Source organism: Hippocampus comes, unplaced genomic scaffold (genome assembly GCF_001891065.2).
Source record: "Hippocampus comes isolate QL1 unplaced genomic scaffold, H_comes_QL1_v1.1 scaffold68, whole genome shotgun sequence".
In the NCBI taxonomy this organism is placed as follows: domain Eukaryota; kingdom Metazoa; phylum Chordata; class Actinopteri; order Syngnathiformes; family Syngnathidae; genus Hippocampus; species Hippocampus comes.
Window position 1 is genome coordinate 2972990 of NW_017805625.1, and position 26901 is coordinate 2999890.

A 26901-nucleotide genomic window follows, 5' to 3' on the forward strand; every position below is an offset into this window, starting at 1 on the left:
AATAGCAGTAACTAAAGCTATGCCATATATCTCCTCCCATTCAACTCGAGAAATCAATGGTTTCGTTCCAAATTATTTTACAAACGGTAGTCATAGCGATGAGTTAACATCAGCCTGCTGAGAGATTTTTATAGTTTCTCGAGTTCAGGGGGCGCTGCAATTGATTTTTTTTTTCATGAGTGGGAACTCTGAAGTTCCGACTTCCCAGTGCAACCCCAACGCAGCTCAACTGTACGGGTTAGGACTCTCTACAAAAAGAAACATCCGGTGCAAGATAAAGCAAGTTTTACTTCACGATGTAAGTTTTAATAATTTACAGTATATGCACGTCTAAGATATCGTGTTGTTGGTTCAAACAAGATTAGAACACTGGGTCTGTTTTTTTGCGGAAAATTGAACGTAGCATACGCCCTAAACTTAGCTGTTAGCACGCAACAAGTGCTAGTTTGTTAACCAGGCAATTTCCTCAGAAGTTTGCATTAGCTATACAGATTCTGCACTTGAGCCGAGTAACTTTATCATTTTTTACTTTTACTTGTGTTTTTGTTGTTGTTGTTGGATGGCAACTCACGTAACTGCTCTTCCGACAACAATAACTGCAATGCACTTTAGCATCCCCGAGCAGTTCATTTATATTCTCAACGTCAGAACTTCATAACTTTTTTTGTCACCACAATAAATCAATTAAATCGTCAAATGGTGAATCAACTCGATAAACAGATTGCACAGCAACTGTGGGGGGCGGGGGGGGGGGTCGTTTAAATCGCCTTAACTGAGGTTTTTGGATTTCAGGCCAAATTGTATGACAAGTCTACGTTGAGAAAATCGATGAACTGCGAAATGTAAACGTCTTTTTCGTTGTCTGTAATCGGTGAGTTTCAACATGTATGTTTTCGGAGTTACTTTGCCGTGTCAAACTATCTAATCAGCATGACTATATGTACAACAGGAATGTAGTGACATTGTACCGGCTGCATGTAGGCCTTATCCAGTGTCACAAGTGTTATTCTGTGCTGTGTTATGGGTTGGACAGACAGAATGTTCAGACAGTCGCTTTCGAGTTTATTCTTGAAATAGCCTGCTCTTTTCTAGACACTTAGTTCGCCAAATCTTTTTGAACAGTGATACTGAACGCGTGGTAATAGCATCACTGAGTTATATACGTACAAGTAACATTTACATTTAATACATAATATGCAAGCATACAGATAAAGTTGAAGCTTGTTTAAAAAAAAAAAAAATCCACTCCAGGACATTTTTTTTTTTAACCTTCACTTCCGTTCTCTTGTTTTTAACTTTTGATTGTAGTTCAGTATGCTACGTTATCATGCAATCCTTAAGAACTTTTTGTTTTTAGGTGCTTTTTTTTTTTTTTAATTCAACATTTTTTTGTTTCTCTCTTTTGTACAGTTTGCAATTAGACGTTACACAGATGTGATTGGCTGTGTTGGATTGGCAGATATTTTGCATTTTTATGCAAAATCAGTGTTCGGTTGTAATGTCATACTTTACGTTTGATCAATGATGTCGCTGATCGGAGCCGCAAAATATGACATTACAGTAAGCACAATCCGATTCATTCCGTTCTGTGCTGTCCTTGATAATAACTCTGGGGAACGCAATTTTTGTTGAGTTAGGTCTGACAACTGTTTTTAACAAGTTTTTGGGTGTAGAATCAAAAAACTGATTTCAGTTTTTCTCTATCAGGTCAATTTTTACATATACATACAAACATATACATACAAATACTAAAGTTAGGGTAAAAATGATACATTGTATACACTGGTTTGGGTGAATATGTGCAACTCAAAGGTGAGTATCGTCACATTGATACATACACACACACACATATATACTGTGTGTGTGTGTGTGTGTGTGTGTATATATATATATATATATATATATATATATATATATCATCTTGTTTTCTCCAGGTCAGGCTTAGTTCCAGAAGGTTCCGCTGCTGGGTCAAGCAACAAGCGTTTGCAGCAGACCCAAGCCCAGGTCGATGAGGTATGACAACTCTGCATAAGTCAAACTTTTGTTTTCCTTCTTTTCCATATTATGAGATCCGAAAAAATATTGACACAACATCATTGTTGTGATATGAAAATTGGTTTGTTGAACTGAAACCTTTGTGTGTGATAAATATGCAAAGAACACAGAAATAAGGAAGGGCGCAAATACCATTTCACAGCACTGTATGTGCAGAGTAGTTTTGAAATTTTACCAGATTTTGTTCAAACTCTGTGGTTCCATTGTATTTACCCAAAGCTACAATATGCTTTCACTATAAAGCTTATGAAAGGTGTTGTTTAATTGTATTCCAAGTTTAACCTTCCATGCATTGATGAAGTCACGTCATTTTCGGACGCGTTTAATACTCACTGCCGAGTGAAAGTTGCTTTCATCAAAATGTTACCCTTTGGTTTTGTTTGTGTTGAGGGGTGAGTGATGTCATTACAGAGCCTCCATTGATCGTCTCTCCCTCTCACTGCCCCTGGCGACCCGATGACTCACTGTTTCTTCATGTGTGTCTCGAACAGAGAATTGCATAACCTTTGGCGTCGCTGTTAGGAATCGCCACTCGGAGAAGAGTGTTGCGCGCAAACACGTTTCACATGTTAATTCACATGCCTGAAAATATTCGGACAATACTCCTCTGATATGACGTATGACAAAATGCCGTTCCCATTTTTTTTTATGCTGAAATTAGCCCCTCCTACACAGATTGTCAACTTTGAGCATGTCCACAGAGCCTCCAATTGGTTGCTGGAGTCTTATATAATCACAGCCCATGGTTATGTAATGCTTGCACACTCCTCTGCACTCTGTTGCTCTGTCTGAGGGGAGTGGCAGTAGTCGGGTTTGTGGATCAGTGGAACATGTGGGTTGTGTGTGTGTTCGCTGATACTGTCTGTTACTTCAAAGTGAGAGATTCAAAGAGATTTATGTAGAGCTACCACTAACAATGATTGAAATGATAAATTTGTTGGTTTATTTTGGCTATTAATCGATGAATCGGATGAAAAACAAACTGCCTCTGGCCTTCAAGGGAAAGTCAACCCAATTATGTTCTCTGCCCCTCCACTATTCTAAACACGGCATTCTGGTTAGTAATGCGTTTGTGGGATGAGTTCAGCAGCAAAATCCATCCAAATAAAGTCTCGCCTCCTGTTTACTGAAACCGAGCCATGATTTTTTATTTATTTTTTGTTACCTGAGTCCTGAGCAACTGTGATGTCATTTTCAGACAACAGCAAGTGGCAAAATGGCCACCCCCTGAAATGTACAAAAACAGGTGTATTTTACTGCTCAACCCATATTCCACAAATGCAATAGTAATCAGAATGCCGTGTTTAGACCAGTAGGGTTGCATAGAACTTATTATTGTAAGGAAAATTTGGGGGTTGACTTCCCCTTTAAATAATTCACATCAGTTTACAGAACACAGAATTTGAATCTCTAATAGTGGCAAATTATTTACGTGTTGCTCCAATATGGTGTTTTGTTAATTCTGAATTCTTTTTTTTTTTTTTTTTTTTTTTTATGGTACTATACATGCAATATGCGGTTGTGGTCATTTGATATGACTCGGTCAGAACTAATTAATTTGTCAACTGTGGTGGTTTTGTGAGCAGGTGGTGGATATTATGCGCGTGAATGTGGACAAAGTACTGGAACGTGACCAGAAATTGTCCGAACTGGACGACAGAGCAGACGCACTCCAAGCTGGAGCATCCCAGTTTGAGACCAGTGCTGCCAAGCTGAAGAGGAAGTACTGGTGGAAAAACTGCAAGGTATGATTTTGACAGATGTGGCTGCAAAGCAGAAAAATGAAATCAAGACTGTTTTTGAAAAGAGTTAAGCTGATTTTTGCTCTGACGTTCTTTGCCCATCTTCTTTGTAGATGTGGGCCATCCTGATAGCCGTCCTACTGATTATCGTGGTCATCATTATTAGTGAGTATCACATACTGCAAATGTTTGTCTTCAGAAATGGTTTGAAAAGAAATTGCATTGTTTCGGTAACTTAGGTGAATTTTGACTTTTATTGACTTTTTTTTCGCCGTATAATTGCTGAACTGTTTGCCTTATTTGTCTTTTGTTCAAATTGTATAAATGTGCTTTATTTGTGTTCATTTTTAGTTTGGTCAAGAGCATAAAACGACATCAGTAAGAGGAAGAAAGGAGCGAAGAGGAGATGAGCAACATGCATCGTTGAGAGGCATAGAGGCAGAGGCCACAATCATATTTAGTGGCTTCTAAGTTCCACATTATCTTCTCTTTGGAAGGGGAGGGCGTCTTCATTCCTTGTCCTGTGTGTGTGCTGGCATGTGTCTCAGTAAAGGTAATGGGCTAACTACAAGCCCTTATGCAGTGCCAGATACCAAAGACACATGAACAAATCATTCGATAATTGAACTAAAACTAAAACCAGTGTCACATGGTTGAAACAAAACAATGCTGCCTTGTCTCCGATCCGTGTTGTAAATTATATCAAAACATACCCCATTGTCCTTCTGTACGACACAAAATAAGATGCCTTGTTGTGAACTCCTCTTGCATTTTGTTTTTGTGTTTGCTAAAAAGCCTACAAAGTGTGTGCCAAGCTAAGAGACGTGCCATCAGAAAGACTTAAAACATTTTCCTCGAAACTTTATTGTGCCTACCACTGAAGCAAATTCAGCATTTTTCACCTGAGAAAGAGCACTCCGATACTGTTTTTTGCTTTTGCCTGACTTCAAAAGACACACATCTGTTTGATTGTATGATCATGCGACCCAATGCCTTAACTTATTTATACGCACAGCCGAGTGCTTTTGTACTCGATTGTTAGGTAGCTAGAAAAATGTACTTTATTAATTCCTTTATGGAAATTTCAGTTGTAATGAATTCAATTGTGAATAGATGAAATAATTAAACTGGTCATCTTTTATCAAAGACATCTGAGGACGAACATATGTTTATGCCTCAGTTCATAATGGTCTGTCCATTTGCATCATTGTCTCAGGAATGACTTGGTGTACAGTTAGAGCTCATTTGTGCTCTGATTTGGATAAATGTCTACAGCAGGGATGGGGAACCTACTACCACAATAGCCCTCAATACAACTATTAAAATTTTTAGAACCGGTTCCAGAACGCAAGGTAACTGTAATGTCAGCTGATAGCATCTAATCCACAAATGATCATACAACATAATAAATACATTACTTTGCAAGAGTTCCATATGGCCCTCGAAGGACTTTATAGAAAATAAAATGATTGTAAGAAGGTTGTGCACCCTCACCATTAGTGTCAGGCCAATGGATGGACACACGGTCATAAGTCAGTCTAAATGTCTGCGCCTCTTCCACCCAAAGATGTGTAATTATCTTCCTAATGGAGTCAGCCGTGCCTCCTGAATGCACCCAAACATACTGTGTAGCTAACTTGCTTAAATAACTTACATGAGTGTGGAAATTACACTCATTTATCCCATCCGAATCAAGTGCACGTGTGTAATGTCATTTTATTGAGCTATGGTTTTTTTTTTTAAACTAATGTATGTGGAACTAATCTTCAGTGGGTTTTGTTTTGTGTGTGTCCGATGCTGCAAAACATTGTAGCTTGTTGGAATTTGTAGAAAAACTTAGTTCGGGGAATGACAGTGTGAGAATTACATGTACTGTGCCAACACTGGATGATTGCATACCCTGCTGTTGCTTCTATCTCATTAAAATGTGTACGTAAATGGTGTGTGATTGCTTGTTCACTTTGTTATACACATTGTTAAGAGTATTGTGAATAATCTTGGTCATTTTATATTTACTACTTTATCTTACTACTGTCAGTTTGCAGGGGACGGGCCAATTAATATTTTAGTGAGCGTATGTGGTTCAGAAAATGGATGATTTCTTTTGTGTATTATCAGCTTTACAGTTAATACGGAAATTTAATTTATTATACCTATATCTATATGAAATTTGAATTAACAGCAATCTAATGTGGGACGTATGAACATTTTTAACAGCAAGTGTTTGGTGTTCATTCCTTCGGTGAAGAAGAGGGGAAGATGCAACGCCTGCGGTGTTTAGCGCATGCGCAATTTGTACCGTACTTGTTTTCCCTCTTGTTGTGTAACATGGAAGTCCACGTGAACCACCGCCGACGTTTGCCAAACCAAAATGCAGACACGCCCACAAACGGTGTATCGGCCATTCAAAGAAGACATGTAAAATACTTTGTCCAATCGTCGTGTACTGGGCGGGGCCATACCTAACCGGACTCACGTTGCTCAAATGTGTCAAGCGCACGGGAATGCTTAGCTTTGTTAATAAGATCTAATTTAATATAGTTTCATTGCGACCAGACGACCTGTTCACGGAAAAATACATTCAAGTGGACAAACGCGTGTGGTGTAAAAGGTAAAATATTTCACTAAAAGCTGTTTGTGTTATGTTTTTGTTTAATGCTACCAGGTCGGCTAGCTAACCACATCGTCCACTTTAGTAGCGCACATAATTGTGGAAGTAAATCTTGAAATTAATATTTTTCTGGTGATCAGTTTTTCATATAACTACTGGCTAACTTCGTGAATTCTAGTAATCATTTTTAACCAAGTCGAGTGCGTTGCTACGACAGCGGTCGATTATCTTCGTCGTGAAGCCGATAAGTAGCTAATGTTGAGTAACATGTCTGCCGTAACGCAAGATGTTACTCTTAAAACATATTTGAAATAAACTCTACACTGTTTGACAGCATTTAGCATCAAGCACTTTAATAATCTTGACGACCGGAGTGGACAAGAAACTGTCATCTGACTTCCTCACTTCGGTCACGTTTTTCATAATTTCTGGGATTTTATAGGGTCTCTTGCGCTTTGCTTTGTTTTTGTCTTTTCTTTAAATCTTCTCTTGGAAATGTAATTGTGCATGTCCGTTTGGTGGCACAGAAATACCCACCCACCCATTTTCAACACGCTTATCCGAAGAGGGTCACGGGGGTTGCTGGAGCCTATCCCAGCTGAAGAGGGTCACGGGGGTTGCTGGAGCCTATCCCAGCTGATTTCGGGCGAAAGGCGGACTAACTCCTGAACTGGTTGCCAGTCAGTGGCACAGAAATACTTGCATACAAATGCAGCTCATGCAATTTTCTGCTGAACGAGAGGAGGCTTGGCCGTTTGGGGAGGTGGCATGAGTTTGATTTTTTTTGGTTCTTAGGTTAATGTGGGAAGAGGTCTTGGAACTTTCAAAAGGTGGTCAAGTATGTGTTCTTTGCATATTTATCACTCACAAAGGTTTCAGTTCATCAGACGAGTTTTAATATCACACAGAAACAACCCAAGGAAATTAAAAAAATGCAATTTCTAAGGCACAAAAAATCCAAACCTACCTGTCCCTATGTGAAAATATAACCGAACAATGGGTTGTGGCACCCTTGGCAGCAATAACTGAAATCAAGTGTTTGCAATATTTGGTTTTGAGTCTTTCACATTGCTGTGGAGGATTTTTGGCCCACTCTTCTTCGTAGAATTGCTTCAACTCCACCATATTGGAAGGTTTTTTTATTGCATAAACTGCCCGTTTAAGGTCACACCACAGCATCTCAATTGGTTTGAAATCCAGACGTTGTTGGCCACTCCAAAAACTGTTTTTTTTTTCCATTATTTATTTATTTTTTTAGCCATTCATAGGTGGACTTGATGGTGTGTTTTGGATCATTGTCCTGCTGCATGATCCAAGAGCACTTGAGTTTGTCAGGCTTTCTCCCTCAGGATTTTCCGGTAGACAGCATAATTTATTGTCCCATCAATCACAGCAAGTTGTCCTGTTCCTGAGGGAGCAAAGCAGCCACAGACCATCACACTGCCACTATCATGCTTCACTGTTGGCATCATGTTCTTTTTATCAAACACTCTGCCATTTTTACCTGAGACGTAAAAGGCCGCACACATCCCAAAAAGTTCACATTTTTGACTCATCAGTCCACAGAATGTTTTTCCAAAAGTCTTGAGGATCATCAAGATGTCTTTTGGCAAACGTGAGATAAGCCTTGGTTTTCATTTTGGACAGCAGTGGTTTTTGCCTGGGATCTCTCCCATGGATGCCATTTTGGGTCAGTGTCTTTCTTCTGGAAGAGTCGTGAACACTGACTTGAACTGAGGCCAGCGAGGTCTGGAGTTCTTTGGCTGTTGTTCTCGGTTCTTTTGCAACCTCCTGGATGTCATTGCACTCTTGGAGTAATTTAATCTGGTCAACCACTCCTGGGAATAGTAGCCACTGTTCACAGTTTTATGCATTTGTGGATAATGGCTCGAGGAGTGGTTTGCTGAAGCCCCAGAGTCTTGGAAATGTCATTGGAACCTTTTCCAGACTGCTACATTTCAAAACTTTTATTTCAAATTTCTTCTTGAATTTCTTTGGATTGTGGCATGACGTGTTTGTTTCCTGAGGTCTTGTAGCCTACTTCACTTTGTCTGATAGATTCTATTTACGTGATTTCTTGATTCAGCAAATGTGGTGCTTGGGTGTTGCCTGTGAAATTGAAGTCACAGTTACTTTCTGATTTAACAAGGGGCGGCAATGACTTTTTCACGTAGGGACAGGTACTTTTGGATTTTTTTTTGGGGTGTGCTTTAATAAATTGGCATTTTAGAAACTGCATTTTGGATTTCCTTGGGCAGTCGCTGTGTGCATTAAAATTAGTTTAATGAACTGAAACCTCTGTATGTAATAAATACGAAAAGAACACAGAAATCCAGAGGCGGCAAATACTATGTCAAAGCACTCTATGAGCAGGTGGTTTAATTTGCTGAAGAGCAAAGGCTCAAATGTGGTTTTATGAGCTCTACCTGTCTCCTTAAGGTCAAAGCAAATCATCATAATACCTGCGTTTTTTTTGTTTTTGTCAGCAGAGTTACAATATCGCAAGATGTCTTCCAGTATTCCAAATTGAGCTTCCCGATTATGTAATCCTGCAGAGACTGCAGGACATTTTCACTGGCTTCTGATTGAGCTTTTCAGCGGGCAGCGGATGTAACAAGGCAACAGGCCAGGTTTTGGGGATGTAAAAAAATACAACCCTGGTCAATCATTTCTAGTTTTTTCACCTTTAATGTGATCTATAACCTGGACAGCTCAATTGAAAACAAACAAAAACTTTGAGTTACCTGGTTGCATAAATATGCTAACGCTCAAATTAAAGCTGTCCTGGAGCATCTTCGAGATTTATGACATCACTGTCTTTTGGGGTAGAGATTTATCAGTTTGTATTCTCTCCACTTTGACCGGCATTCCACACAGATTCCAACAAAGTGCTTCATGGAACCGATTCCTGTTGTTGATCATACGAAGACCCCCATTGACCAAGGTGATTGGCAGAATTACTACTGAGGTGTGACCTAAGCAAAGAAATGCCCGCCGGTGACAGCGGCCCAGATGTGGAGGAGCCCGTAATATCATCAGCTACAGGAGAAGGAGAAAACAGGATGTCATCGGCGCAGCAGGTTAGAGGGGCTCAATCAACAAGCGTTGGGCTTCACGTGTGCGGAGAAGTGGCGCAGGAAGACGAGGAGATGACTAGCGGTTCGCACGACCTCGCCTCCCCAGACAATCACAGCGCCACAGGATCCACCTCGGCCTCCACAAAGAGGTATTACGACAACCACAGGACACAGAATGTAATAAGAGTAGGGGGGCACCTTTCTTACTTTATGATCTCCTCGTCATCCTTTGATATTGACAAACATGTCCGCAAACGCCATTCGTGGTGGTTATAAACGCAGGAAGCTATATGGGAATGATGTGAGCGGCTTCCTAACCCCGGCTTCCCCTCGTGTCTTTATCTGCGCAGCAGTGTGAATGCAGATGGGAGTAAAGGTCAGGTCCACAAAGAGATGAAGAACACAGTCACCGAGATGAAGAAGAGGCTTCCATTTGACAAACGCAGTCGTAGCAAAGCCAGCACTGTCGAGGCCTTGCATTATGCCCTCAAATGCGTCAAGCAAGTGCAAGGTAACCTGCTGCTTAATCAAAAAATATTTCTCAAACAAGAGAGATTGGGTTAGAGGACGAGTGCTTGCAACTTGCGCGTGTCGTTCTCTGCAGCCAATAGCGAGTATTACAAATTGCTGATGCGAAATGGCCAGGATGAGAAGAGCAATGCCACCGTTTGTACTCGCGAAGAGCTGGAAAGAGTCACCTCAGAACACACCCTGAAGAACACGGTACACAAGCCAACACTTGCCACCCATTTGTCATCACTCTCACTGCAATCTGCACTTCGATCTTACACTGACCATACTAATTCAACACAGTAGACCAATTTTTTTGTCCGCTAATTTGATTCGAGAATGGCATCAAAATTGTGCATGTAGTACAAACCCAAGGACACATTTGCACTTGTCCCTCATTTTTTACACCTGGGTGTGTGTGTGAGTGTATATGTGTTTACTGCCTTTGTGTGTGTGCGTGTGTGTGTGTGCGCGCGCGCGTGTGTGTGACTTGGCTTGCTTGTGTGCGTGCGCCTCTGTGCCCTCGCTTGTGTAGGACTCCTTCGTTGTGGTGTTTTCGCTGTCGAGTGGCCGTGTGCTACATGCGTCCGAGCAGGCCTCCAGTATCCTGTGCTGCAAGAGGAAGTTCCTGGAGTCTGCCAAGTTTGTGGAGTTGCTCTTCCACCAAGATGTGAACGTCTTCTACTCTTATACGGCACAGCCGCATCTCCCGCCCTGGACCAACTCACACACAGGTGTGCTTGCGAGTCAAGTATTAGATGGGTTTTTTTTTGTAATTATTACTAATAACTTCCATCAAGCCAAAATGCCCAAAAATGAGAGGTTTTGAGGTGAGGTGAAGCATGGGCCATGGGATAACCCTTTACATTTTGGTGTACAATCCCGCTATAGCAAGTTATAATCACCATTCGGTCAACATAGCGTACCTGTGAGTGGAATCGTACACTGTGTCCACAACTGCCTGTTCGCACATCATGCGTCATCTCCATGAACCAGAAAGTGTCTTTCAAAAACAAGAAAGAGTAAAAAGGCGTGTAAGGCACCCACTTTGTCAAAAGGAGAGGTTTTGACCAGTATTACCAGTTTGTTGAATCATGATGATGATGACCCTGTGGGAACAGAGACAATGTGTTTAGAACAGGAAACTTTGATATCTTTCACCACCATGTTCACATTGCTCCTGTTCAATTGGTTTGGCTCTCTGTCATTTAAAGGAACAAGGAAGTGGCCATAGATAAAAGCAAACACAAAAGATAAAAACTCCAGCCATGAGCTGAATTTGAGGATTCACCCGTAGCTCTCTCTAAAAAGTCCACTTTGTGTTTCCTCCAGGATTTTTTCCATGGTCTTTCCTTTTTTTGCCTGGGAATTTTTGTAAAAAAAAAAAAAAAAGTTGATCGTATTGAGCAGAAGGGCCACATTGTAGGAATGTGTTAAATTTAGACTTGAAGGAGTTGCTGTGCCTTATAGTGAATAGTGACGTTCGCAAGATTCTGTAACTTGGTTGTTTGCCAAATGGCAAAGGTAAGTGTTGCACACTTCCATATATTTTCTTTTGTACTGTAAGGTGGTTGTACTGGACTTCGGTATGTTATTGAAAATAAATTCAATTTCTTTGTTGCTATGTCTACAGCCGGAGTTTTATTTGACTCAGCCCAGGTCAAGTCTTTCTTCTGCAGAATCAGGTCAGCATTTATGTCGCAATATCTGATTAAAAAAGAATCCAACAAAGCTCTGGTAGAAAATTGCTCAAATCGCAATTCTGTAGCTGTTTTATATGGTTACTTGTACGTGACATTAAACTTGCTATTGGTGTTTCAGAGGTGGCAAGGATCGCGAGGGTGAGATGCGCTACAACCCATTTCGCGTCACACCTTACCTGCTGAAAGTGCAGGGAACGGGGAGCAGTGGGAAGGAGGAAGAGCTGTGTTGCTTGGCACTGGCCGAACGCATCATTTCAGGATATGAAGGTAATCGTTATCATTAACGCCGCATACACCCCACACATTCAGCTCTACCCCAGTGATAGCTCACAATTTGCTCCGTTAACATGGTAGCTGTTTAATTTTCTGCTTGATGTTTGAAGAAATAACGCTCGCGACTTAATTTGCTTCAAGAGTGTCATGCAAGTGATGTATTATTTGCGATCCCAGCACCTCGTATTCCTATGGACAAGCGCATCTTCACCACCACCCATTCACCTGGCTGCGTGTTCCTCGAAGTGGACGACAGGTCATTACCCATTCACGTCTGCGAGTTAGGAATTCACCAGACCATCAAATTAATTTCGTGGCGTCCCACAGGGCAGTGCCATTGCTAGGATACCTCCCTCAAGATCTGATTGGCACCTCATTGTTAACCAGCATTCATCCAGACGACCGTGCCCTCTTGCTGTCAATGCATCGGAAGGGTAAGGTTTGACTTGTTTGACCTACCCGCTGACTAATCCTGGATGACTACAACTTCAACCTATTTGTTCTTTCTCATTCATAACTTTGCTGCTGTGAATTGGGAATTTCTCCATTGCGAGACTAATAAAGGTTTTCTTATCTTATCTTTCTTTCTTTCTTTTTTTCTCATTTTATTATATCTTTTATGTAGTGTTGAAGTACGCGGGTCAGTCACCGTTTGAACACTCGCCGGTTCGATTGCGCTGTCAGAATGGAGATTATATCACACTGGACACCAGCTGGTCCAGCTTCATCAACCCTTGGAGCCGCAAGGTGGCCTTCATCATAGGACGCCACAAAGTCAGAACGTAAGCAGTAATAAAACACATTCACAACCACGCAGTGGTCCCAGGTGGAGAATTAAATGTGTGAAAAGACTTGTAATGTATCTGTCTGCCGTTTGGCTAGGACTCCACTGAATGAGGATGTGTTTGCTGCTCCGAGTAAAGTGGATTTAACTGTGACCCATGAAGAAATCAAAGATTTGCAAGCCAAGATCTATAAACTCTTCTTGCAGGTGATTATTAAATGGGTACACGTGATGCTACGCATGCACTTATTTGAGTTCATAACATTGCTCGCAAAGGAAATTTTTCAGGACTCTTGCTCAACTTCATTAATGAGCCCTTCCATCCCCCCCCAGCCTGTCCATAACAACGGTTCCAGTGGTTATGGCAGTTTAGGAAGTAACGGTTCTCATGAGCATTACATCAGCGTAGCTTCTTCGAGCGACAGCAACGGTAACTTGTGGGAGGACTCACACCGGGAACCCGTAAGTCCCGAAATCATCACATGCTTGTTGTGAAGTGTCAACGCTGCAACCAAGTTGAATTACATTGCATCTTTGTGTTCTTGCAGATGACTCTTCAGCAAATCTGTGCAGATGTGAACAGAGTCAGGAATTGGGGAAAGCAGGCCTATTTTGATACCAGCCACAAAATTACTCTGCTTGGCAAACCCGCCCCAGGTAGTGCAAACCAACAAATGATCTGAAGTACAAATAAAGTGTTTTTTTGGGGGTGTTGAATGTTAATTGAAATGACATTGTCGTCTTATAGCACACTTGGTTCCGGTAGCCTCCCATCCTGAGGTGGGGGATCCTGATGAAAGTAGGAAACCAACACACATTCCCTCCTACCAGCAGATCAACTGTGTGGACAACATTATTAGGTACAGTATGTGTGGTCCTTGTGTCATCTTTATCGAATACCCAAATTCCTCTTCATCTGTTCATCCACTGTGTGTCTTTGGCGGTGTCATACAGATATTTGGAGAGCTGTACAGGGCCAGCTTTGAAACGGAAAAGCCAATCTCATTCCCTTGCCACTTCTTCTTCCTCATCCTCTACCTCTGAAGATGACAAGCCTGCCAGAGCCAATGACACAGCCCAAGCTGCATCAGATGGTAAAAACACAAACATGAATCAAGTTTGTTAGTTAGTTTTATTTTTTTTTTTATCTCATTTCTCCGAAATGTGTTCTCTCTGCCCAGTAGCGATGTTGGAAAGCGAGGTGTCGGTCGGGCCTAGCACCGCAGCTGTTGTTGGAGCTCCTCTAACAGACATCACCATGTCCACTAAGGCAATGAGTGTGGTCTCTGTTACCAGTCAGTGTTCGTACAGCAGCACCATCGTCCATGTTCCCCAACCTGAATCAGGTATGTATGATACACGCTCTGAACGGATTTGTATTTGGAGAACTAGTCGTTGCAGCTACAGCAAATTAAAATGATGTAGTTAATCCCAAATGATGGTGTTGAGGTCAGGGCTCACCATTTTTGCCAAACCAAACTTATCCCTGTGTGGGTTTTATTGCTTTCCATGGTAGGGCACAGTCCTCTTACATTTTTAGAGATCTGTCTCACAACTTTTGTTCATATATTGTACATAATAATACTGTTTTGAGATGAATGCAATCTCATAAAACCCTTCTCCTTCTGATTTTTTTTTTTTTTTGTGTATGTGTGGTTCCTCTCAACAGAGGCTACGGCGCTAGAGGACGTGCCAATGGGCAGCGAGCCCACTGATGCTGCTCCAGCCACAGCCCATCCGGCACCAAGCCCTGCCACTGAGGAGCGAAGGTTCATAGGTCTTACCAAGGAGGTGCTTTCAGCTCACACGCAGAAGGAGGAGCAAGAGTATGTGGACCGATTTCGCAATCGCATTCTGCAGAGCCCCTATAGTTTCTATCTCCAGCTGGACAACAGCTCCATGGCTCACTCACAACACAGAGGTTTGTGTTGACAACCACAAATGGCTGACACACACAAATATTTGTGCGTATTAAAATGCCCCGTTTCAAATTAAATTTGCGACAGGTGAATATCCACGTCCAATGAGCGTTGGGGGGCTTAACCGCTCTCGAAGAGTAAAGCCCCGACTTAGGCGGCCCAAACCCGTGGGCTCTTCGGACAGCTATGCCTCGCCACCCGTACCATCTCGTCGTGTCCCAGACTCCTCCTGGCCCTCGTCAGAATCTTCCCAGCCACAGATGGCAGCGACCTACAATCAAACATCTCCACTTCAAGCGCCATTCTTTCCCATGTTGGCCCCCAAACCGGCCCCAGAGCAACCGTCAAGACTGCAACAGCTACCGGGAGCCCCTCCTATGGTGGTCCAGCCCCCTGACCAGACCCAGCTCAATTATAATTTCCATCTCATGCAGCAAAACCAGAACATGCCCGGCATGCAAAATATACAGATGGAACCCATCCAGAATCTGCAGAATATCCCCAATTTTCACAACATTCAACCCATGGCGCCAGCCCAGAGTATCAATCCCTTCATGACACCAGTCATGGCTGTCATCCTGCCCAACTACCCAACTTTCACGCCAGGTTATCCATCCATTTACCCCCCCTCCGCTGCCTCCATGCTGCCCCAGGCGCCAATGACCATGGCGGGATTCGCCCCTGGTGTCCCCTTTCCACAACCCCAGTTCCAAGTGCAGCCTGTGCCCCAAGCTCAGACTTCCCCTGGCACCCTGCTCGGCTCACACAGGGCCTGCTCCTCCATCGGTGAAGAGGAGGAGACGGCAGGCCCGCGCGCATTATTCTCCAGCTCACGCTCAAGCTCTCCACTTCAGCTCAACTTGCTGCAGGAGGAACTGCCCAAACCGAATGAAGGACAGAGCAGCACTGGACACAACCTAGCAGAAAGCATTCATGAGCAGGGTGACAATGAGGTGATGGCAAGAAAACTTCTCTCATCGCAACTAACACAATTGCCTTTAGTACAGAGTCAATAATTGTCACTTTTTTTATACAGCTCTGTTGCGGTCACGCTAGGGTTCTGACCAAACATTTTCCCCTCCTCAGGGTGATGCCCCCAGTGATTCTGGGAACCATGATGCTCAGTCCACCTCCAGTGAGCTCCTCGACCTTCTGCTGCAAGAAGATGCACGGTCAGGGACTGGCTCCAATGCCTCTGGGTCTGGATCAGGGGAGTCTGGAGGCTCACTGGGGTCTGGATCTGGATCTGGCTCCAATGGAACCTCTACATCTCACACTGGTAAGCATCCCGAACGGAGGAGTTTTGACATCACAAATTCATTGAAGAACAGTGGAAACGGCAAAACCAAACGCAACCAACTCCATGACTCTGTAAACCTTCTAAACTGCTCTAATTTTGAAACAATGTCTGACTGTCATCATAAAGCGAATTTAACCACTATATAATAAAGCTGAAATACAGCAAAAAAACTCAGCTCAGCACTCAATTTAATGTTTTGTAGTTATAATCACATATTTTATTCTTTGCCCTTACTTTACCCAGTGGTGGTGATTTCATAAAACAAAAATAGTCACAGAAAAGACTTCCAAAATTAGCTTGATTGTGTGACTTATGAGGCACTGTGAACATTCTACTGCAGGGCTGAGACAAATAACTTGCTTCTCATAGCAGGTAGAGGGGAATGAATCCCACTTTCTATGTGGTTCCAGGCAGCAGCAACAGCAGCAAATACTTTGCCAGCAACGATTCCTCAGACACATCACGCAAAGCCCGCAAGAGCCAGGAAGCGCCAGCAGAGCACCCACGCAGCTTCGACAATCAGGTGGAGAGCTCGCTGTGGAGCATGATCCAGCACACGTCGGAGCATGTCATGATGACATACCAGATCCACACGAGGTATTTTTAAAAATGTGGACAATTACTTGTATTAATAATTTGAACATTCCACAAATTATTGCCCCAAAACACTCCAGTTAATTTTAAATTCAACTTCCAATATTTTGCTGGAAAATAAATGACTTGCAGATGATTTGATTTGGGAGGGAAAACAACAAAACAAAAAAACATAGCACAGAAAGTGTGAGAACTCTGTTGCTATCTCACCGCTCGCTATAATTCTAAATGTATGGTACTGGGAATTTCTCCTTTGCTGAGATAATCCATCCAATCAGCATGTCAAGATGCTGATTGTTGCACAGGTGTGCCTTAAACAGTCCATAATAAAAGGCCACCCTGAATTGTACTTTTTTTTTTTTTCTTTTTTCATCACACTTGTTCAAATTCCTTCCAACATCCAGCAACTTAGCACAGCCATTGAAGAGGAGTGGATGAACATTCCACAGGCCACAGTTAACAACCTGAATAGTTTGGTGATGCAAATGGTAGTCAGTAAATGTTTTATCATAGCAGCTGTTTGAGGCTAGAAAGCATGTTTCATTTTGTGTGACTGCAATGACAGTTTTAAAGGTCTGTCATCACGAAACACCATGTGTTGTTTCGGAGGTTCATTATTTATTTAATTTATGTATTACCTCCTCCAGGGACCAGAATGAGGTATTGGCTGAGGACAGGGAGAAACTGCGAGTGCTTCAGCCTCTCCAGCCATGGTTCAGCCAAGATCAGCGTGAGGAGCTGGCCCTGGTCCACCCCTGGATCCAGCAACACACCATCCCACAAGAGATAGACACTCAGGTGGGAATGCGCATGCTAGTCCGCAGTCATTCATCTCCGCTGCTCACCTAAACATTCATGTGATCATGCCCCGTGTTCTTCAGGGTTGTGTGACCTGCAACGTCGGTGCGGGAGCGGCCCATTCGCCTCCGCCCCCAGACCCCGACAGCTCGTCCCCTCTGGAGGTTCTGGAGCCGGACTCAATTGTGGACACTTGAGAGCTGTGACCCCAAAATTACCATCCATCCTCAACAACTCTCACCGTGCATCTTGTCTGATCAGACCAGATGATTTATTCTCTGTCCGTTTGGATAGTTTGATTTGAAAAGGGGGCAAGAGCGATGGGCATTTCATTTTACAAGATATTTATGCTCAGTCAGCCGAAAGCGAGTGCGGTCATGGGACCATGACTATTATACCTCTCTTGGTGTTGTATTTCAAGTATTTCCTGCGGCTACTTTGGGCGCATTTCAAGATGCCCGCCCCCATGGTTTCTGCCCCCCACGAACATGAACCCTGTGCACTCACAATAGGCCTGTAGGTCAAGTGTGACCATGTGGCAGGACAAAGACCATACTGGACCGGTCCAAGTATCACAACACAAGCGACACGCTTAAGTGACAATGGAGTACAGGTTGAAAGACTATTTTAGGAAATGGGTCTTATTGTTAACGCCCCCTGAAGATGAGCACTGTGCGCACAGACATCGCTGCCCCAGTTTGTGCAACCCAACACAAAGGAAGCACTTAATGTACATTGTGTACACTTTGTACAGTACATGTGAACTCCTTCCGTGACATGTCACACGACGGTGGACACAAGGTAGATGTTTTAAACGGTTGTCTGGATACAAAGACGTGCTGCTTTCTGTCAGATGACACTCTTAAATTTATTGGATGAATTGCTGCTGGAGTGTCACCTTTGTATTCTATTGGTTGATTATATGCCGGTGAGATGTCCGTTAGTTATGCGGACCCCTGAACAGCAGCAGATACACTTCATCACTTGAAGGAGAATTTACAGTGCCCCAAGAATGCTCCTTCTCTCCCTAATAATCCTGCCCTATTCCTAAACTCACTGTACTAAGTACATGTGATCCTGGGATTACTGACATATTCCTTATGTGTGTTCGCGCGCGCGCGTGTGTGTGTGTTGTGTGTATGTATGTATGTATATGTGTGTGCGTGCGTCTGTGTGTGTTTCCACTCGACTCTGAATGTTGTAGCTATTGTTATGTGCTGCTGTAAGTGAGCGCTTGACTGCTGCTTCCTTCCATACAGTGGCCCAATTGTGTAAAACCAACCTGGTTTTCTTACCAATTTTAGATTGAGATTGATTATATATATATAAAACAGTGTCATGTTTTTGTAGGAGAGATGTACACGAAACTTCACAGTGTATAAAAGCCATTTGTCTTGAATTCAGGGACTGTTTGTGACACAAAGGAATGAATAAATGCACTATGATGTCTGAGCTTTTTAGTATGTTTCTTTGCTTATCAATGATAGACCTGGTGTAAAAAAAATCGTTTAATACATGATAAAAAACACCAATCCACAAATCAAGCATAGTAAGGCAAGTAACTGCTTCTGTGTTACTGCAACATACTGAACAACTACATTTTGGAAGAGCCCTATCAGTATAAAGAGCCCTTCAATGTTGCTTTAGTCCAGAGAAAATAAAACTGCGGAATGTAAGTTTGATTGATGCATCAAAAGCTGTAATAGAACTTTAATTCATAATCCTACAACTGAGTCAGGCGTCATTTAAAACAGTGGTCCCCAACTTTTCTTGTGTCATGATCAGTTGAGACAGGTACATGCTGTTCGCGGACCGGCAACCATTTTGTTATTGCTTTTAAATGGCCAGTTTTAAAGCACTGGTACTGACAACGAAGATTATTAGAGTAATGAAACATTTGATTAACCTGGATTTTTTTCATTAATTTCAAACTGTGTTATTCTACTGTACAACAAAAGCAGACTAAAATAACACAATTTACTACTGAGAATGGACCATGGACCAATCAGGAAAAATAAATACACCTTATAATGTAAACATAATAATTGTAAAAGTTATGATCCTACATACGGCGTTAGCATCATTGCTACTTGCAAATCATCCGGTGGCTGCAGGCTAGTTACTGTATTAGCAATGTTTTACGCGGGCAGGCTGTGCAAACTCTGCTCGCATTTTCATGCTTTCCGCTTGATCACTTGGGTGCAACTTGTTCAAATTAATCAACAGGTTTCTCGTGTTGCCTTGTTTTTGACGACAGACCACGCACAACAGCTTCCTCCTCCACGTCGCTCTGGAGATACCGCGAGGGTGGGGACCTCTCTTGTCAAAATAGCTTCATCTTGGGAAGTCATGGCTGCCCGTCAGTGGCGCATTTAGCTTTACTTTTGGCCAATTTGTTACGAATACCTTCTGTTCTGGTTCTTTTTATTTCTTGGCGGATTCTTTTTATTTATTCTTGCAAACCAACGTTATAAGGAGGACTGCGTTTGGCTAGAGTCGCGCACATTTCCGATGTCTGATGGCGTAAATACGCTCACAGCTCGCTGATCTGTTTCTGTGCGGCCCGGTACCAAATGGGTACCGCTGATTTAAAATACAGTATTGCACCTCCATATAATAACATCAAGGTGGCACTGTGGTACCTTGTAGTATCGTGGATGTACGTGACATGATGAACAAAACATTCATTGTGTTTGCGCCTTAAGAAAACATGTGGGCTTCGGTTGTTGTTGTGTCGTTTGGATGACACACATTCATCTCTGTGGAGTCTCCCTTGCCAGAACGCCCAACAGCGTGGGTGTGACGAGCAGCCTCTGGACCAGCCAGTGACCCAATTGTCACTTCTCTCACTTGCGACACTTCTCCATCTCTAGAAGAGTGTAAACCCAGAGTCAGTTCAATTCATGTCATTATTTTTCTGTTCAACTTTTACCTTTATCCAGATCAATGACTTTGCTGGTCGTGTTCATGTTGACCTCCTTCAGCAGGTTGTTCTTAAAGTCTTCAAATCACACCAGAGGAAGTGTAAATGTTGATTCATCCGCTCGAATACAAGATGGTGCTGAGTTGCTTTTGGCTCACCCAGTCTGTCATCCGGCTCCCGAATGGGCAGCGACGCCTCTGCAACATCCATCTCAAACTCATCTGAGCAGCTACGACTTCTGTTGGACCTAAATGCAGATATCGTGTTCAAGGCAGAGGTGGGAGAAAGTCACATGAATTCAATCTCAAATTAACCTGAAGTCTCGAGCGAGTCTTAAATTGTGAAATCATACAATCTTGCTTCATCACTCTGGAAAGCCGTTTGAGCCTTTATTCAATATCTGTGAGAGGACAATGTACTCGTATGCTCCTTGTCCTCAGCAGTAAGACAATTCATTGGCCCCACCAGGAGAACGATTGTCTTACCAGAATGATTCGTTACCTTTTCCCCTACTAGTGCACCCTTTTAGCCTACAAATATGCAATTACACCTTATTAGTAAAATACTGTGCCACACTAATAACACTTGCCCAGTGGAAGGCAGTAGTGGAAAAAACTTTGTGTTTGTGCAGTGTGCGGTGTCTTGTATACTCACCTCGTGGATTCCAATGAATATATCTCTGAAACCAGAAGAAAAGTACAGTGAGAAATATAATTTGTTGTCTATATTGATCTGCAATCGTCAGCCACTTAATTAGAGCGCGATCTTGAGATCAAATACTAAAGCTGTTTTCGAAATTCTCCTTTAATTTTTTTTTTAATTTTAACTTTCACGTTAATATAATGCTGAGTGGTGTCAGGGGAATATTAATCAAAAACAAGCATGAATATCATTCTGGGTTGTGTTCATTTTTCTTATCGAATTGTATTTTATATTATTTTATTCCTGTGGCATTTTGAGTGAAAATGTGTATAATTATTATTTTTTATTATCACACAAATACGTGTACCTTGTTGTAATTGTATTCATTCCGATACTTGCCTTGAAATACGTTTATTTTTCTTTATTAAAATGATAATGGATGATCGTTTAATAATTACCTGTTACTCTACGTCTGCGTGTGATGAGGATGATGACGAGGACGACAAACGCCAGAAGGAGGAAGGCGGTGAGGACGAAGCCCAGAGGCAAGAGAAAGTGCTGTCTGTGGTCTGGGAGGACGACGTTGATGACCCGCGGTGACTCCCCTTTGTTGGCATCTGAAAGTTGAGGAAAACAACCTTGAGCTTCTTATTACCCAATGTCCAGAACAGCCAGAAAGGATTTTTTTCTTTTTTTTTAGTCTTTTCTTGAGGCACAAACAGCAGTCTCCCTATTTCCATTTCCCTATCAAAATGATCCCGTTACGTCACATATAATCTTTGTTCCTCTACCGATACCAGCGATGTTAGTGATAAGCAGAATAAGTAAGTCCTCTTCCACTAGATTTCAGAAAGTAAAAAACGAACCCGTGTACCCACCTGTTGCCGCTATTGCTAATGCCCGCCCCCCCCCAAAAAAATGTCACGTTATAATGAGATAAGGTTCACGTTATAATGGGCCAAGTTTCATGTTTTAATGTGGTATGCTTTAAAGTGATCTTAAAACGTTTCAAAGTTTGACTTCCCCATTCGGCAAAACAAAATGAAGCAATTCCTTCCAGTTGAGGTCAGTGTGTGTCTTCTTTCTATTCGTAATCTTTTTTAAACTCTGTCTAGGAATTAGTTTTTATTGTATTTATTATTTATACTTTTTTTGGGGGGCGGGGGGATAGAAGAGCGGCAAAGTCACAGCTAATAAGTTTGATTTATACGACACAAAAAGGACTCCGTCAGCGACCCGAACCGGAAGTCACATTACTTTCGCGTTAGTAGTTATGTCACTTTGTTTTTCTTCTTTACTGTGAAATAAATAAGGCCAATTGTTTGAAAATATTGAAAATTTAAAAAGAAGACACATATACCTGCACGGGGTTTCGTCAGTGACCTGAACCGAAAGCAACTGTTTCGGTTGGCTTTTGGCAACTGCGGGAGTCAAACTCCAAACGCTTTAAAGTGATGACTTGTGGGATTTAATTCACTTTAATCTCAAGTTTATTTTAGTCCAAACATGTATAAACAAGCCCTCTTCTCCTCTGTAAACGCATCATGTCTCCAGACTGTACTAAAATGTTGAGTTCATTTCCAGTCGGACTAAATAGTCAGCTGGCAACACTGAGCACATGTGAGCCAAACGCAAACAGTCACGCCATATGACTCGTCGGTGCCTGCAATAAAACCCAAAACGATGACGAGTGCCAGTGAAGGAAGGCGGCACAGAGACATACTGAACTGCTTGTCCATTGGGAGCATATTCCCTCGTTTGTTTATTTTCTCTAATTCACTTGTGGCCACGCTGCTCCGTCCGCATCTTTATCTGAGGGGGATGATAAAGGAAAGGAGAGCTGACCTACATCTCTCCCGAATTTCAACTCTTTCTCCCCCCCTGTCTGTTTTTCACCAGCTGCTAGACACATGAAACACACTCCACCTTTTCCCCCCTCCTTTTCCAACCGAAAATACTTTCCTGACTAAAGAAGACAGGAAAATAAACCTGAGTATGTGGGATTCTCAAGGAGGAAAAAAAAAAGTCCAGTAAACCGTCCAGGCTGTCAATGGGAGCCAAAGTCAACATGGCAGCAGACAGTTGGGAGAGAGGAGAAAAAAAAGGAAAAAGACATATAAGATGATCCGCCTTTATATCTCTGCATGTTTGGGTCCAAAATACGGATGTATTATGATAGAAATGGAACCTCCTCGTTGTAAAATCTAGAATTTAACTCAAAAAATATCGGAAGCATTCAAGACACTCAAAATTAAAGGTTGAACCATCTGCTCGGAATAAAACAATAGCAAATTTAAGACCAGAAAGTCAGGTGTGTTAAGGGGTACCTATTATGTAAAATGGATTGTTTAAATTGCTTGTATACACATAGATGAGTCCAACCCACCAAACAAGTAAGGCAAATCTTTTGTGATCTGACTATATCTGAAAATGTGCATCTAAGTGAGCCATTTTGAATTTGGACCAGGGGAAATGTATTAAATTCTTTAAAAAAAAAAATGTTGCAAAATATGTCTCCTTTAACCGCTCCTCATTGTTTCCATCGTCGCTGATGTGTTTTATTCTGACAGGGGCGGCCATTGCTGCGCGGTTCTCTGAGTTCCCCATGGTACGACTCTGAAGTGGAAAACTGATGTGTGGAGTTGAGTGCAGTGTAAAAGTGACACAGGTCAGCAATTATAAAAATACAAAAATAAGGATGGAAAGTTCGCTTCGCACTGGAGATAGGCAACGTCTGCACACCCGTGTTCGCATGGTTTTTGTCATATACAAGAATGAGCTCAAGATGAATCGGTTGAAAACTTTTTTTTCATATTCGTTTGATCTATAAACCTGTATGGCACAAGTGCACACCCTCTTATAACTGGGCATTTGGCTGTTTTCAAAATTATGTCATCAGATTCACACCCACATTAAATGGGAGTCAGCCCACATCTGCCACCGTTAAAAGTTCCTCTGAATAACTCCAAATTACGTTCAGATGTTTTAGTAGTCTTTTCCTGACATTTTTTTCTAACAGAAGCCTGAAGGGTTTGTGCTAAAATGAACTGATATTTGGAACTGTTCATAACAACTCCCACGTTTTTCTAAAGCCTCAAGAAAAATAGACCCGAAGTGGGATGCGGCCACCGCCATGCGCTGTTGTGATTACGCCGAACATGCCTTTTGGAATGAGAAACTTCAAACTTGTTTTCATTGGTCTGTAACAAAATCCCCCCAAAGACATGGGAAATTGTGTTACGGTCTGATGAAAACAAGGTTGAAGTTGAAAGCGGGGGTGCTCACACTTATGCAACCACATTATCTTCAATCTTTTATTTACCTGCTCAAAAATAATTGGATAAAAATGAATTGAAGTGTACGGGCTATAAGTCACATTAATGATGGATTATCTCGGTCTCATTTTTCTTTAATATCACAAAAACCTGGCATTTAAACAGGGGTGTTTAAAATTATTAAGACCACTGTGTTTGTCATCTTTTCACCCTGTAGGCAAATGCAAATGTTGTTGTTTGTCTTTTTTTTTTTAACTGAATGGGGGGTTAACTTATTGTTACACTTGTATGACAGTTGAGAACGTTAACAACTTACTTGCCCGTAGAGGGTTCAAGGTTGACCCGGGAACAGATGATCTGTTTTTTGTGTCAAACTTATTATAATCCGTCAAAAGGAAATTAAACTTTTCCATGATAATTAAATCATAAGTGGAAAACCTGTTTTTGAAGGTTCTTCTGTAGCTCTGGGAGTGGAGGATTAATTGTGAGGGCAGAGATGGATTTCAACTCCTGTGGATAAAATTCTACTGGAATGAGATCATATTGGCACACAGACACACACACACACACACACACACACACACACACACACACACACACACACACACACACACACACACACACACACACACACACACACACTCAACCTAACCACAGGAATTTCCCCCAAACCTTCGGAATAATTTTGCCACATTTATACATCTACCATCATCAGCTATGGCTAAAAACAGACTATCTGAATTCACTTTTTCTCCTCTTCTTTCCTACACAGAGAAATGTGAAGTCAGAAATGTGCAGGTCAACAGAAGAATGTGCTTGATGCAACCAAAACAACACCACTTCCTGTAATACACTCAGGCAAATACACAAACAGACTCAGGATGCGAGGAGGTAATTAAAAGTCCGCAATGAGAAAGGCTTTTTTTTTTTTTTTTTTTTTAGTGGCGGGTAAGCGAGACCCTAGATGGTAACTGGGTGGTGGTGCATGTGCGGTTTTGAGGAATCTGGCGTCAGACACGCTGAGAGAGCAAGAAAAACAAATGAAACAAACAGAAAAAGGGACTTTCTCACGTTGAGGAGATGGAAGGTGAAGTCACAGCGGTTTTGAAGCAGAGAAAGTAAATGAGGTGAAGAACAGATGTGAAGTTTTGTTTTCTTTTTGCTCTTAATTGTACTCGTGATAGTTTTAGTTCAGGTCTGTTAAAGCACTCACGGTGACCTGGCGTGCGCGTGTGTGTGTATGTGTGAGAAACAGAGAGAGCGCGAGGGGGAGTCAGTTCACAGTAGTGAGTAATCACTTTTACTGTACTTGTTTTTTTTTGTGTCAGTTTGAGGGTAAAGACTTGCATGTTTTAGTTGTTGAGAACTTAAGTGATAGGTCCAAATGGAATGTAGAACCATGTGATGTGTCCCAGCCAATCAGGAAGGGCATACAAAAGAAAAAATCCTAACCCACCACAGACTTTATCTTTGTGACCTCTTTTTCTCAGCAGTAATTTTCAAGAAAAAAAAGTCCATATTAGTTTAGCGGTGAACTCCTACAGATTATAAATGTTGATATTCATTCATACTTTTCTGATAACGCACACCAAAACAATGTACCGGTATTTGTTTTTGTGTTTCACTAATTGTCACTCTGGGGGAAAAAAAAAAAGGAACAGTACATTATTTTTTCTGAAATATAGTTGAAATATAGTTGGCTGATTCAGCATCATTTATTATTATTTTTTGCCTAAGAAAGATAAATTGTAATGTATGGAAATGGTTGATGTGAAAATACTGATGAAAGTCAAAGCTTCTAATTTTTGAGTGCCAAAAATATTTTTTAGGACACTTCAGGAAAAAAAAAAACGTATAATAATTGTGATAATAGTTCACCTTTGTCTGCGCTGGGCAAAGCTTTAGCTGGGACGGTGGCGCGAATCACCGGCGGTTCCACGGTGACCTGAAACTGTCTCCTCTCATGCAAGCCGCAGTAATGATGATGAAGATGACATGAGTACAGCCCCTGGTCAGTGACCTAAACAGTCAGCAGACACACGTAAACACTTCGATGGTCAACAAGTCGATTAACGACAACATAACGTGTGTGTATAGACGCAGTCATGTAAAGATGGAGGGACACAGTATTTGAGGGAGTTCAAAAACAGCCACTTGCATTTTGCAACTATAGTTAAAAAAAATGTCTGGGATAATATGGTGATGAATGGTGGCTCATCGAACATATTGCAAAGATTTATTTATTTTTTTAATCTTGACTTCCCCTTTAAGTGACGACTCGCACAGACACACAATGTGAAAAACTGTACCTGTAGATCAGATATGGTAAGTGAGAAGTCTCCTTCCGAGAAGGCCTGGTTGCTGATGTTCATCTTCTTCCGAAGGAACGAGGGTCCGTAGCTACGCTGCTCCCCTGAAGCGTACAGGTCCACTAAGCGGTCTGCGCGATCATGGTAGATTCCCGGGGACTGCCGGTCCCAGTGGACCACCTGCGGGCCACAATTTTTTATTTTTTATTTTTAGGCATGCTTCTCATATGGGTGTAGAAAACGGGTTGGTAAACTTTTGTGCTTAGGGGCCACATGAACAGACAGATGGGCCAGACCATTTGAAGATGCGGTAAAAAAAAAAAAAGTAAGACTCCAGCTGGATTACTTCAAAGGGAGAAAGAAATGTTGTTTGGGTTTGAAATATA

At 42.0% G+C, this 26901-nt stretch overlaps 3 protein-coding genes across 3 annotated transcripts in view; 2 read left to right on the forward strand and 1 right to left on the reverse strand.

Annotated features, from left to right (window-relative positions):
* Window positions 1–24: 24 nt before the first annotated feature.
* vamp3 (vesicle-associated membrane protein 3 (cellubrevin)) lies at window positions 25–5740 on the forward strand. Its single transcript, XM_019881283.1, has 5 exons — window positions 25–298; window positions 1935–2013; window positions 3642–3800; window positions 3911–3962; window positions 4149–5740. Coding segments are annotated over exons 1-5 (309 nt in total). The 5' UTR covers window positions 25–296; the 3' UTR covers window positions 4166–5740.
* Window positions 5741–6252: 512 nt separating this feature from the next.
* On the forward strand, window positions 6253–17940 carry per3 (period circadian clock 3). The gene is made up of 22 exons (XM_019880867.1): window positions 6253–6408; window positions 9286–9634; window positions 9836–9996; window positions 10090–10208; window positions 10531–10729; window positions 11629–11680; window positions 11817–11965; window positions 12149–12227; window positions 12299–12405; window positions 12597–12753; window positions 12854–12962; window positions 13089–13217; window positions 13304–13412; window positions 13504–13615; window positions 13710–13849; window positions 13937–14101; window positions 14425–14676; window positions 14762–15627; window positions 15761–15953; window positions 16385–16571; window positions 17216–17366; window positions 17450–17940. Exons 2-22 carry the CDS (start codon window positions 9396–9398, stop codon window positions 17561–17563), a joined length of 3789 nt encoding a protein of 1262 aa, XP_019736426.1. The 5' UTR covers window positions 6253–6408; window positions 9286–9395; the 3' UTR covers window positions 17564–17940.
* Window positions 17941–18698: 758 nt separating this feature from the next.
* LOC109522356 (matrix-remodeling-associated protein 8-like) overlaps window positions 18699–26901 on the reverse strand; it is an 11067-nt gene continuing 2864 nt past the window's right edge. Inside the window, exons 5-11 of the mRNA XM_019880868.1 lie at window positions 26516–26695; window positions 26085–26226; window positions 21390–21548; window positions 20944–20968; window positions 20448–20536; window positions 20299–20367; window positions 18699–20235 (exon numbers count right to left, since the gene is read on the reverse strand). Coding sequence (XP_019736427.1) covers window positions 20213–20235; window positions 20299–20367; window positions 20448–20536; window positions 20944–20968; window positions 21390–21548; window positions 26085–26226; window positions 26516–26695 — 687 coding nt within the window. The 3' untranslated portion in view covers window positions 18699–20212. The remainder of the gene's footprint in view (window positions 20236–20298; window positions 20368–20447; window positions 20537–20943; window positions 20969–21389; window positions 21549–26084; window positions 26227–26515; window positions 26696–26901) is intronic.

Coding starts and splice junctions, on each gene's coding strand:
- vamp3 (XM_019881283.1), top strand. Junction 2,014..3,641: donor CCCAAGCCCAGGTCGATGAG/GTATGACAACTC, acceptor TTTTGTGAGCAG/GTGGTGGATATTATGCGCGT. Junction 3,801..3,910: donor ACTGGTGGAAAAACTGCAAG/GTATGATTTTGA, acceptor TCTTCTTTGTAG/ATGTGGGCCATCCTGATAGC.
- per3 (XM_019880867.1), top strand. CDS start 9,396: ATGCCCGCCGGTGACAGCGGCCCAGATGTGGAGGAGCCCGTAATATCA. Junction 12,406..12,596: donor GCTGTCAATGCATCGGAAGG/GTAAGGTTTGAC, acceptor TCTTTTATGTAG/TGTTGAAGTACGCGGGTCAG. Junction 15,954..16,384: donor AACCTCTACATCTCACACTG/GTAAGCATCCCG, acceptor ATGTGGTTCCAG/GCAGCAGCAACAGCAGCAAA.